Here is a 12,425-nt window from a genome sequence, read left to right as displayed (position 1 = left end):
TTGATTTGATGATATTAAAAAAAAAGTTGGAACTTTTAATCCTATTAGAGTCAAATGATATATGTTGATATAGATACGTTGAGTGGATAATTAAGTTTTAGCATAGAATGAATGCATAAATTTATAAGTTCATTTTTTATTAAAGAAATCAATCACAGAATAACTTAATTCATAATTTCTATATGTAGGTGTAAGGGTCTTTTTTCTCTTTTTGCCACCATTCTAATAAAATGTCAAGACTTTTAAGTAATAACTTAAAAGAAAAAGTCTAATTAAAGAAAAAGAATTAGAACATCTAATCTGACCCGGAGATAATGGAGATTAGTTTAATTTTGTTCCTTTTTGAATTTGACCAGACATAACGTCTAAATTCCAAGTACTTATCAACTCACTATTTTCGTCAAATAAAGTGAGTGAAATTCTGGTAATAGAATAAAGTGAGAATGTGTTGCACTAAGTCCTCGGTTTCTCTTGCTCAATGCTCACCACTGGAAAATAAGAATTTTCTTTAGAACCAAACTTAATCACAGTTGTGAATGAAATACATGTAATGTTTTGCTTGCAAGTGATTAAAGGTTCAACAGCTTCTTGCTTTCTTTTTCTTCTCAATTCACCAAAAATATCTTATATTGACATTACTGAGCTTAATGTCATTCCTAAATTTGAATAAACAAATAGATAAATTGAAGAAAATAAGAAAACAGAGCAAATATGATACAGAAAAAGGTTTCATTTTTGCTTCTTTCTCGACTTATCTGTTTCTTTTGTCTTCATGTCTCGAGTTCTTCTGCATGTCCCTCCATTGCCACAAGTTTCAGATAAAATTGATATTTTTATCCCATTTTTGTTTTGAAGGGGATGGGTCCCCAGAAAAGGTCATACTGAAATTTTTTTCTCCAGGCTCCGAAGTTGGTTGGCACCACAAGAACAATTGGGCTACGTTTGCAAAGATCTTTTTTCTTTTTAGAAAAGAAGTAACATCAGTTGACACATCAAATGGCGGGACTCAGATCCATTTCCCTTTTTTAGCTATCTAACAAACTCTCACTTGTTAGCTGTTGCTCTGCAAGCTCAATCACATTATCTATGCGATTAGCATGTCAACACACCCTTCTACCACTATAGATCAAATTACGACCTGGTGATAAAATGTATGCACCTGTTTTTGCGAGTGTGTGCGAGAGAGAGAGACAGAGAGAGAGACATAAAAATGAGGACATAAGAACTCTGCCTGCAAAAAATAACAATCTAATACAAAGAGATCCCTTTTCTTTATCATAAACAAAAATTGCAACTTGACCAAAATTCTGTAACATCTAAATGGTGATTTCTAATTATGAGTTTCATTTTGCCTTCCCCTTCCCCTTCCCCTTCTTTGAAGAGAATCCTTTTGCAGGCTTCTTGTTGGATTTGCCCTTCGCTTTCATCGGTTTGCTATTTGCTTTTAACTTGCTCGAGCTTGTAGAAGATTTCCCTTGCTGATTCCTTTGACTCTTCTCTTTCTTGACAGTGTACTTCGAAACAGCCTATTTTCCAGACATGAGACTTAATTGAGTAAAATTGTCCAATGAGACAGCAATGCTAAAATCAACCTTCAATTGCCTTCAGCATACCTTATCAATGTTAAGTATCTCATGAGAATTCTGTGCAAAAATTTTGCTGAGAACTTTGTCAGTTTGCTCTCTCTCCTGTCTGCCCATCCCTGATCCTTCCACAACTGGTAAAAACTGAACGAAGACAAGTAGAAGTTTTAAAACTTCAACTGGAGATGTAGGAGAAACAGTGGAATCAGATTGCATTGTCACAAGTAGGTACGAACCTTGCGATGTTTCCCTTGCATTTTGGCAGGCTTTTCTCCTGGCAACTTCTTGTCAAATTTCCCACCACTGGCTGTTGCAGTTGCAGCTAGTCCAGCTACACTTCCTAATTCATCTTTGCTAACCTTCTTTGGTGCAGCCTTAGTTCCAGTTATGGGCAAAGCTGTGGCAGCTAGCTGAATGTGGCTGCAGCAAAGAGTTGGCAAATTTTTTACGTAAATATATTAAAATGCTGCCACAAAAGGTGTCTCTAGGTGGTTGTGGTAATGAAAGGGGAAAACCTTGGCAAAGCACCCGCTTTTGAAGCTTGTTTCAAATTCTGAAACCTATTCTTCTCCTGTTTCTCGACTCTTTTCTTTTTCTCTGCTTTTCTCTTTGCAAATGGATCCTCCCCTATCTCTGCAGAAAGGAACAATCATTCATGTGTAAAACAAATCTGATGGCTTTTGTTTTAGTGATTATAAGCCTGATATACTTTTCCATATATAATTTATTGGTTTGCAAAGAGTAAATATACATTTTTATGGTTTTACAAAAGAAAATTAATTCAAAGAAAAGCATTACCATCAGTCATCTTGGCATCAATGATGGGAACATCTTTATCATCATTAACACGATCATATCCATAACGACGTTTCCAAGAGTGAGTTTGTTCATCCCATACCCTCTTGTCTTTCTTATGTTGCTGTATACCTAACAGACACATCAATCAAACAAAACCAAGCATATCAGCTCTGAATAATTTAAGAAAAAAAGAAGATCCAGCCACAACCTTTAGGCACATTCTTCTGTTAAGATACTAATGGATGAAGTTAACAATCTTGAGAGTTAAAATCTATCATCTTTGGATAAATTTAAGATTGAATTTAAAAATTCCACAAGATTTTAAGATTAAGAAGGAAAGAAAAAGTCTTGAAACTTTTCTGTTATGTACTACTTAAAACTCAAATTGCTGTATAATACTGACTTAATTTTCAATAAAAATGCAAATTTAAAATTGAAGAACTATATATTTAAATTCTTATATACTAAAAAGCAATAAAATTTAAAATCTTTAGATTATGCTTATTAAGAGTTAAAACTCCTAGGGACTTAAATTCTCAACAGAAGAAGAAACAATTGATTAGATAGATAACCTCATAACTATCCCAGGTCATACTATAAAATCCTGGATCCCAATTAGATAAATTACAATTAGAAAGTAAACTCTTTCAAAAACTAAATTTTATTTCATATCTAGTTACAAATCACAATTAAGAAAAACTACCTTTTGCTTTGGCAAACAATTCCCATTTCGTAGGAGGTTTGGGCTTTGGCAACTGAAAATATCACATGAAAAAATGATAAGTAACCATTCTAAACACAACATAAAATCGCTCTAGCACCTAGCATGATGAGAATGCTGAGGTAAACAAAAAAGAAGATGCATTATCCAACATAAGATTTCAACAGCAGCATATCCAATTGAAAGAAAACAAAAACTACAAATTCTGATGCGAAATTTCTTCACTAGGCCATTTTCTTATCTCTGGATTAGGCATAAATTCAGCCCTCAAAGTTCACAGCTTTTCTCAATGTATTTCTTGAACTTCTAATTTCAATGATAAAAACACTTGAAGCAAGCAAAATAGTGCAATTAAAACCTTTCCCTCAACTTTCCACACGCACACTTTGATGACTCGAGATGAGACCTCATAACAACAACAGTAAATAAAAACTCTCTCTCTTTACTTGACCCCTCTTTCATCTCTTTCTAAATCTAGTTTATTGAGGCACCAACAATAGAATTCTAAAGAAAAAGAACAACTTACATGCTTTTCTCTGGGCAATTTCAATTTTGGCGGTGGCAACTTGACAAGTGGACCATCTATATCTTCAGTTGAAGGTAAATTAAAGAGACCAGCTGCAACAGCTTGAATTAGCTCAGTTCCCTTTGTAATACATTCCTTCACCAAGTCCTCCCTATGAAAACGATACAAGTAGAATAACCAAGTCACAACATGCTCTCCTAAAGCTAAATACAACAATCTATATACTACATGCACACAGAAATTCATACACAATTAAAAATAAAAAGCAACATCTCTACTCAATAACATATTACATAAATGCATGGTATCATTACCTGATTGGTTTCTGCCTATTAAAAGCTTAATAATTTGCACCAAATACATAACCTTTCTGATTTTTAAAGTAAACAAGTATAATCTATAAAATCTTGCAAATAGTTAATCTAAAATTACTTACTTCGTAGTTATTATTCACTGTATGAAATCAGTTACAATTTGAAATAATATTAATTTACCAAGAATAAAGTTCAGGCGGCAAGTAAAATTTATAAAGCAGATAAATGAAAAGGAAAATAAAGATACCAAAATAACCTTGAAAAATAGAGCACAAAGAAGTTACCTGGATGAAGGTAGAGATGGAAAATTGTGGTGAGGATCAAAAGCTAAAAGATGTCCCAAGTCGACGTCGTATTGCTGCGTTTCAGTGTCCATTAGAAACTCGATACCCTAAAACTGAAGAAGAAGAAGAAAAAGAAAAAGAGAGAGACGGGTTTATCACAGAGGTTTATAATTAGTGCCCTCTTCTTCTAAAATCTATAGGCTTCTCTGATTGAGATAGCCCAATTTAATTGGGCCTATTTCACTTATTGGAGTCCCGGCCCATTAAAACTAACTCTTAAACAAAATTCGAAGATCCTTTATTAAAATGTGCTTCAAATTAGTCAGAAAGGCCATGAGTGTCAACAACATTAATAATTTAGGGACCCCATAAAAATACAAATAGATTTAAGGACCAAAGCCAAAAACACAAAAATCTCAGGGATCAGAAGATGGGTTTTTCTTTTTTGTCCAAAAGGAAGAAAAAGATAACGTAAAATATGCACGCGGAGCATAAACAGTCATCACTGTGACAGCATTACTAGAAAAGTAATTAAATAATGGACATGTGTAATTGCAATTACTTCACATAACCCTCCTTTTTTAGTGTATAATTATCCTATTTCTGTTGTATGCACACACTAATTAATCACTTAATTAAGCAACTAATGATTCTTTTCATTTCTTAATCACACACACTCTCTTGCCAACTTCAAAAATATATGTAAACCAGCAGGCAAGAAAGTAACCTGGCTGATGAGGGGATACCCCATTGTTTAAGGGTGCCGTAAGCTTTCAAATTTCCTTTTGAAACAATCTTTTATGGGTTATTAAGATTACATATAATTTTAACAGCAAAGCAAGCAATAATAGTCACTATATGAGGCTATGATTCTCACTACTAGCCATGTTCATCAACTTCCTGATAAAAAACCCATTATTTAAATTGTACTATTATGCGCAGTGGAATATCTCTTCCATGTTTTTATTGGTGGAATGAGTTAGCTGATTTGCATATGAAATGTAAAGGGATCACCCCCCACTACTGATATGATATCAATCCATTTTAGAGCAGTCACATTTTTGTCCTGCTTCTTTTTTTTTTATATATAGTTCACTTGCAGTATATATAGAAGTGGGTTATAGGTGTCTTGTGCATTACCTAAAAGGCTTTCTTGATCAGCATCTTCAATTCCATTTGAGCGTTTCCAAGTTAGCAATATGAGGTTCAATTTAACCATCATAAGCGTAGTGTGGCTATGCTTTGGATCATTTTTTGCCACTGGAGATATTGGGTCTGCCACCTCATATGATCCTCCTTACCTTCGTATGTTTCAGTTGCTTTGTATAGTTTTGGTCTTAACTACTGTATTTAGGCCTCAGCTAAGCACCGATTAACTGAGTTTAATGTGTCTGCTTCAATATCAGTGGACCTGACTTGATACTAATTTGTGTATGCATGCCATTGTTGTTGCTTTTTAATTTTCACTTTAATTTCACAGTGTTTCTTGTATGTTTATAATGTTAACTGCAGCAACAAGGTGCAAGGGATACAGCGAAGATCAGTTCCCACAAGGAGGATATTTCGTAGCAGCAAGTGAAGGGATATGGGACAATGGAGCTGCATGTGGTCGTAAATACAGAATGAGGTGCATTAGTGGCCCCAGAAGACCATGCAAAGACGAATCCATTGTTGTTCAGGTTGTTGATCTTTGTAGAGGAAATCCATGCCCATCAACTCTGGTTCTTTCCAACAAAGCTTTCAGTGCCATCTCTAAAGTCCCTGCCATCAAGATCAACGTTGAATTTGCCCAGTATATGCATACAGATCCTCTCTCCTCTTCAAGTCTCAATTCTTGAATGTATTTTATTGAAGTAATTGCTGGTTTTGGCTAAATCTTATTCTTGCTATACATGTTTTGCAGGACTTGATGATTCTGATTAGCAAGTGAGGAAAATCGACCAAGGACTGATCAGACGACCATATTTTCATCTCCTTTTTCTTTATGTTATGTTCTTGCTGTAACCATACATTCCTCTGTAAAGACATGATGACTAAAGGGTAGGATTTGAATCCAAATCTGGGTTTTGGTAAAGTCTTGATTAATAAAATATTTCTTTTAGTTAATTAACAGCTATTAACCACCAAGCTTTGGGCCGGTGATTTACTGTCAGGATTTATGGTCTCGATTTCAAGAGATCCCATTTTGAGATTTGATATAAAAAATATGATTTTTCTATTTTCTTTTAAAGTACTGTTACGATGAAAATTATTATTATATATATTTATTATTTTTAAATAAAGTACGTATCATTATCTAACAGTAAAGTATAAAATATTTATATATATAATATTTTTCTATCAGTTGTGATGTATACATCAAACTTAAAATTTAATTCAGTGCAGCTGCAAAGAGCATCTCATTTATATGTTAGAATTCAACTGAACAGCAACATGTCATGGACTCGTATGCATTAATGAGCTCTTTTTTTCCTTTTTTGAGCAAAGATAATCTGAGATATCATTGGATTAGAGAGCTAAAGCAGCTTTTGAATTCTGAAGCTAAAAGGAGATTTAGAGAGCTAAAGCAGCTTTTGAATTCTGAAGCTAAAAGGAGATCTGCTGAATGCTGATGATGTAGCAAAATCTGTAATTAACAGGCGCTAACTATGATTCAAGTTTATATCACTTTCTGTACACTTGATGCCATTGAGAGGGCAATTACTGTTTTGGTCTTATTTGTTCCTTTTTCTTTTAGAATTTGCAGTTTTCAGATCCATTCTGAGTTGAAGATAAAAAACAGGGAGAAATCAAGAAGATTTATATAATGTGAAATTACTTATTTCACAAAGGTTGTTTAAAATAAAACTTACACATTTTTTAATATCCCAAATTTTTGTATTAATAGTTTTATCTCAGTGAGGCTTCAAAAAAAATTGATTTTTTTTTTTTTATAATTAATTTTTGTATTTATGTGCTATGCATATAGAAAATAATAGTTAGTTTTGTTATTGTTCATCTGATATAAAATAAGATAAATTTAAAATTTAAAATAAAAATAAATAATTTAAGAGTTATGTTTGATATAATATTTAAAATAAAACATTTCATTAAATCTTAAATTATCTTTTATAAAATTAATTTTCATATTTAATTATATATTTGATATTTTAATTAAAGTGACCTAATTTAAATATAAACATAGAATCATTATATCATATTAAAATAATAATTAATGTTTATTAATATTTTTTTATTTCAATAATGATTTTAAGCAGTTAATATCAATAATAAAACTAAAATGATGATTTTTTAAATAAATAATTTTAAATTAAATTATAATTAGTCTAAGTTTCTATTAATATGATATAATACAATCCAACTTATATTATATTTGTCTTTTTTAATTTATAGAATAAGATTTAATTGTACTTAAACATTAAAATTTTTTATAGAGTTGGAACTTTTTTAGAATCTTAAAATCGAACTTAATTACACTATTATTGTTTATTATTGAATTAAATTAGTAAATAAACTAAGTCAATTAATTAAAAAAAATAGTTAGTATCTATGAAACTCTCACATTTTATATATGTTTATGGTAGAAATAAGAGAAAAGTTAGTGGTATACGATTGTTCTTAAAAAATTTACTTTTATGACTTTTTTAATAAAAATTACAATTCTTTTAAATATATTTTATTTGTACACTTTCTTACTTTTGCAAATTTTATTAAAAAATATTAAAACTATATAAAAAAGATATTAAAAAATATCATTTAATTTGCATCATTGTCAAACCAGTCAAATGAGATAAATTTATTTTTTTTATTTTTTATTTTTTATTTTTTATCTATAAATTGAAAAATATTTATATATTTTTTTTATAGCAGCTAATGTATTTTGAAGATAATAAAAATATGAATTTCAAAAATATACTAAAATATAATTAAAAATATAATAAAATTAAAATTAAAAAATTATTTAAAAAAACTAAAAAGAATAAAAAGTATTAAGGATAAAAAATATAAACAATGCCGTCTCGGCTTTATTAAGAAAAAAAATACTAAAAAATAGTATAACATAATTTAAAAAAAAATAAATAAAAGGTATAAAAATGCTTTTGAACTTGTTAAAAAGGTCCAATTAAGTTTCAATTATTTGTTTTGACTCAATTAAACCCATTAACTTTATAAAAAGTCTAATTAAGTTTCTATCCTATTTTTTGGCTCAATTAAATTCATTAACTTTTATAAAATATCTAATTAACCCATTATGCTAATAGAGTCCAAAATGTTGTTAAGTATAAGGGTTCTATTATTTTAAAAGCACAAATAATAACCAATTTTAATATTCTAAAATCGCTCATATATCACGTAAAGGAGAGAAAACCAATTCTTTTTTATTTTTATTTTTGCACAATTAATATCTATAAACTTTAATTTATAAATGAGAGCAATGATTTCTTTCACCACCTGAAAATGGCAGCAATATTTTTATCTTTTTCATCACCCAATATGGATGCAAGTTGTTAAGTTAGATTACATTCCACAAATTATAATATGTTTTTGCAATAAAACTATAGAAATGCACACTTCATTGAAGGAGACCGATCATGAAAGGAGGTTCTATAGTTGTAGGAGCTATACTGTAAATTAAATAAAAAAGAATAATCGGCTTTCTCTCCGTCATATTGATATAGATGTGACTTTAAAATATTCAAAGTGATTGTTATTCGGCTTTCAAAATAATAGAATACATTCTGAACGCTGTTAGCATTAGGGGTTAATTGAATATTTTATAAAAATTAATAGGTTTAATTAGCTAAAAAAATAAAAATTTAATTAGATTTTTTTATAAAAATTAATAGGTAAATTGAGAAAAAAAATAAAAATTTAATTACAATTTTCCAATAAAATGAAGCAATTTTTTAGACCTTTTGCCAAAATATATTTAAATAAAAGAGTTTAAATAGGCCGAGTTATTGTTCTAATCAGGCCCACGAAGGCGAGAGCAGCCTCCTCTACTCGTAGAAGTTGCGAAAGGTTTGGAATATTAAACAGAAGCAGACCAGACAAGTCATAAACATTAACGAACAACCAAACGCGTCCTTTGTAACAAAAAAATATTATATATAATCTCAAGGACGACAATTCCGCAGATATTTGTCTTTTCCTCTCCGTTCCTCCAAAATTCCCAAATCATGAAACCCTAATTCCATCAATCTCACAATAATAATACCCAATTCCTCAGATCTATCCATAAAGTTCACATCTTTATCGATTTCTCTCACTCTGAAACCTCATATTTCTCGTGCAATCCAATCAGTTATTTTTTTAGATCAATGACAATTGAGTATTGAATATCGATTGATTTATCATTAGGGTTTTGTTTGATTTTGAAATTATCCATGGATGGGAACAAGGATGATGCCTTGAAGTGCTTGAAAATCGGCAAAGATGCTTTGGAATCCGGTGATAAAACTCGTGCTTTAAAGTTCATCGCTAAAGCGCGCCGTCTCGATCCAACACTCTCTGTCGACGATCTTTTATCAGGGATTGAGAAAGATCCATCTTTTGATCAAACGGCTAATGGACCCGCTAGCACAACATCATCGACAACAACAGCGACCAGTAATGAACCAAAGGTACGCCAGCGGGTTCCCTCCACTGGGCCATCATCAGCTGCCTCTGCCACGTCTTCTACCTCCACGTATACGGAGGAGCAGATTACGATCGTGAGGCAAATTAAGAAAAAGAAAGATTTTTATGATATTTTGGGGTTGGAGAAAACTTGTACTGTTGATGATGTGAGAAAAGCTTATCGGAAGTTATCTCTTAAAGTACATCCTGATAAGAATAAGGCTCCTGGAGCTGAAGAAGCATTTAAAGCTGTTTCCAAGGCATTTCAGTGTCTTAGTAATGAGGAGAGCAGGAAAAAGTATGATGTCACTGGAAGTGATGAGCCTCTTTATGAGAGAAGAGCTACTAGGCATCATCATGGAGGGTATAATGGGTATTATGATGATTTTGATCCTGATGAGATCTTTAGGCAATTTTTCTTTGGAGGAATGCCTCCTGCGACTACCCAATTCAGGAGTTTTAATTTTGGAGGAGGTATGGGGCCGAGAACAGCTGATAATGCATCTGGGTTCAATATGCGTCCATTGATTCAGTTACTGCCTGTTCTTGTTATTTTGCTTTTGAATTTTTTGCCATCTTCGGAGCCTATTTACTCGCTTTCCAGATCATATCCTTATGAGTATAGGCTTACTACTCAGAAAGGGGTTAACTTTTATGTGAGGAGTACTAAGTTTGAGCAGGATTATCCACTAGGTACCCATGAAAGGGCAACTTTGGAAGCCAAAGTGGAGAGAGATTATGTGTCTGTTCTTTCTCAGAATTGCAGGTTTGAATTGCAGAGGCAGCAGTGGGGTTTTGTACGGGAGACTCCTCATTGCGAAATGTTGCAGCAGTTTCAATCTGGGGCCTCGACGGCCTGATGAGTTGGAATTAAGGTTGCGTTTTAATATTTGTTTAGATTTTACTATTTAAATTGCGAAGGTTGCATATGATGTAATATTGATAGATTAAGGCCAATAATTATTTCTTCCATTTTCTTACATGCAAATTTGCCCTTAATATTTATATTTTCTCATATATGCTCACTGGGACAACTTGGTCAATGATCATTTCTCTATGCACATTTGTTACTTTCGATTGTTTGTGTTAAAAGTTATAACTCTAGTTTTAGCTTTGATTTTGAATCTAACACTTCTGCTTTGGGTTTTGTTGCTTTATGCAATGCTAATTACCAAGTTACATGGACATCTAGGATTTAGCCTGAGAGATATATGGTTGGCGGCATTAGTCTTGAATTTTTGCCTGATTTTTGTGTTTACTTCATTTTTCAACTAGAAGTTTGTTCCAGTTGATTACTTTAAACAATGGGTTGAGAGAAATTGCACTATTGATTGCCAAACCTTCTGTTGCATGTGATTATTCCCCTCGTGGAAAAGTTAAAGTGGCTCTTTATCATAGTGTCGCATGGAAGTTGGAGGGAGTAAACCTCTGGTAGCATTTCTATGTCCGAAGATATGATTTCAAGTTGATTTTCGTTTGTCGATAACGGAGTCCACTGGTGGTAGCATTTCTATCTCCCAGCATGGATCTTCCGTTTCATTTATCTATTTACCTATTTTTGTTTCATGACTACATTTCTGTTTCGCATCTGCCATTGACCAACGTTCCATCATTATGCTTCCATGAAGTATTATATTGTTCATGAGGTGCATTCGTGATTATGCTACCCTAAAGTACTATGTTCATCAAATTTCAAACTTGAGGTCTATGAAGTTTTAAGTATCTACCGGTCTAGTATCTTTATGTTTTTCTTGTGTGTAGGCACAAATGACGTTTTTGAGCTTTGGAAGGCAATGACTGGGTTCTATATCTCATACTTGCTAGTATTACATTTTTGTTGTATTTGCATGTTTAGATGGAACTTTGCATATGCTTACGAGGTTTTACTCGCATTACAAGAATAAAATGCAACTTCTCTCCCATACTAATTAAAATCCCGGAATCAGTCAAGGTGAAGGTGGTACAGGGAACCGTAGCTCAGTGGCAGGTAGTAGGGCTATTTAGCCTGCATATGGGCATTTGGTCAAGGGCCATGGAGATAAAACGAGTTCTATTTTAAGTGTCGTAGTTTAGTTTCATTTATGCATTTCTTTTAGGTGTTATTTTGGTTTCTAGTTCGAACCAAAAGAGTTTGTTCGATCTTTAGCTGAAAGTAGCTATACTGACCCTATGAATGGTTTTTGGAGATCCACCGTATTTGTTGAGATAAATGAGGTTCATTTATAACTAATGTAGATGAAAAAGTTATCTCTATATGCTAGCAAGATTACTGTCTTGTTTCTTTGTCCCGCATCGTGTATACTGTATATATATATATATAAGTGCAGAATAGGTGATCCGCAGTACAGTAGCAAAGAGTTTCCTGATTAGAAAGAAACTTTGCTAGAGCATCCATATAGATGCAAGGTTTCTGATGTGTTAAAGCACGACTATGATCTGTTCAGTCTTTTAATATTAAATAAACTCCAAGAAACACCATTTGTGCCTTGTAGAATATTTGTTGTATTCTGCTCGAGGCATGGGCCGAACACGGGTAGCGCCTCCGTCCTTGTGATATCTGAATCATAACCTTTTTTTCTT

General features: G+C 32.3%; 3 protein-coding genes across 3 annotated transcripts; 2 read left to right on the top strand and 1 right to left on the bottom strand.

Annotated features, from left to right (window-relative positions):
* Positions 1 to 1,211: 1,211 nt before the first annotated feature.
* Positions 1,212 to 4,404, bottom strand: LOC8275866 (ribosome biogenesis regulatory protein homolog). The gene is made up of 8 exons (XM_002524428.4): positions 4,227 to 4,404; positions 3,629 to 3,779; positions 3,085 to 3,136; positions 2,382 to 2,510; positions 2,099 to 2,216; positions 1,820 to 2,003; positions 1,614 to 1,727; positions 1,212 to 1,526 (listed from the first exon to the last, which is right to left on the bottom strand). Exons 1-8 carry the CDS (start codon positions 4,316 to 4,318, stop codon positions 1,344 to 1,346), a joined length of 1,023 nt encoding a protein of 340 aa, XP_002524474.2. The 5' UTR covers positions 4,319 to 4,404; the 3' UTR covers positions 1,212 to 1,343.
* Positions 4,405 to 5,322: 918 nt separating this feature from the next.
* Positions 5,323 to 6,332, top strand: LOC8275867 (EG45-like domain containing protein). Its single transcript, XM_002524429.4, has 3 exons — positions 5,323 to 5,531; positions 5,739 to 6,018; positions 6,130 to 6,332. The coding sequence occupies exons 1-3, from the start codon at positions 5,426 to 5,428 to the stop codon at positions 6,134 to 6,136; spliced, it is 393 nt and encodes a 130-aa protein (XP_002524475.2). The 5' UTR covers positions 5,323 to 5,425; the 3' UTR covers positions 6,137 to 6,332.
* Positions 6,333 to 9,306: 2,974 nt separating this feature from the next.
* On the top strand, positions 9,307 to 10,825 carry LOC8275868 (chaperone protein dnaJ 49). Its single transcript, XM_002524430.4, has one exon. The coding sequence runs from the start codon at positions 9,614 to 9,616 to the stop codon at positions 10,703 to 10,705; it is 1,092 nt and encodes a 363-aa protein (XP_002524476.2). The 5' UTR covers positions 9,307 to 9,613; the 3' UTR covers positions 10,706 to 10,825.
* Positions 10,826 to 12,425: the final 1,600 nt, after the last annotated feature.

Source organism: Ricinus communis, chromosome 3, assembly GCF_019578655.1.
Source record: "Ricinus communis isolate WT05 ecotype wild-type chromosome 3, ASM1957865v1, whole genome shotgun sequence".
Classification (NCBI taxonomy): domain Eukaryota; kingdom Viridiplantae; phylum Streptophyta; class Magnoliopsida; order Malpighiales; family Euphorbiaceae; genus Ricinus; species Ricinus communis.
The sequence above is the reverse complement of the archived record's forward strand: the minus strand, read 5'-3'. Positions and strand labels throughout refer to the sequence as shown.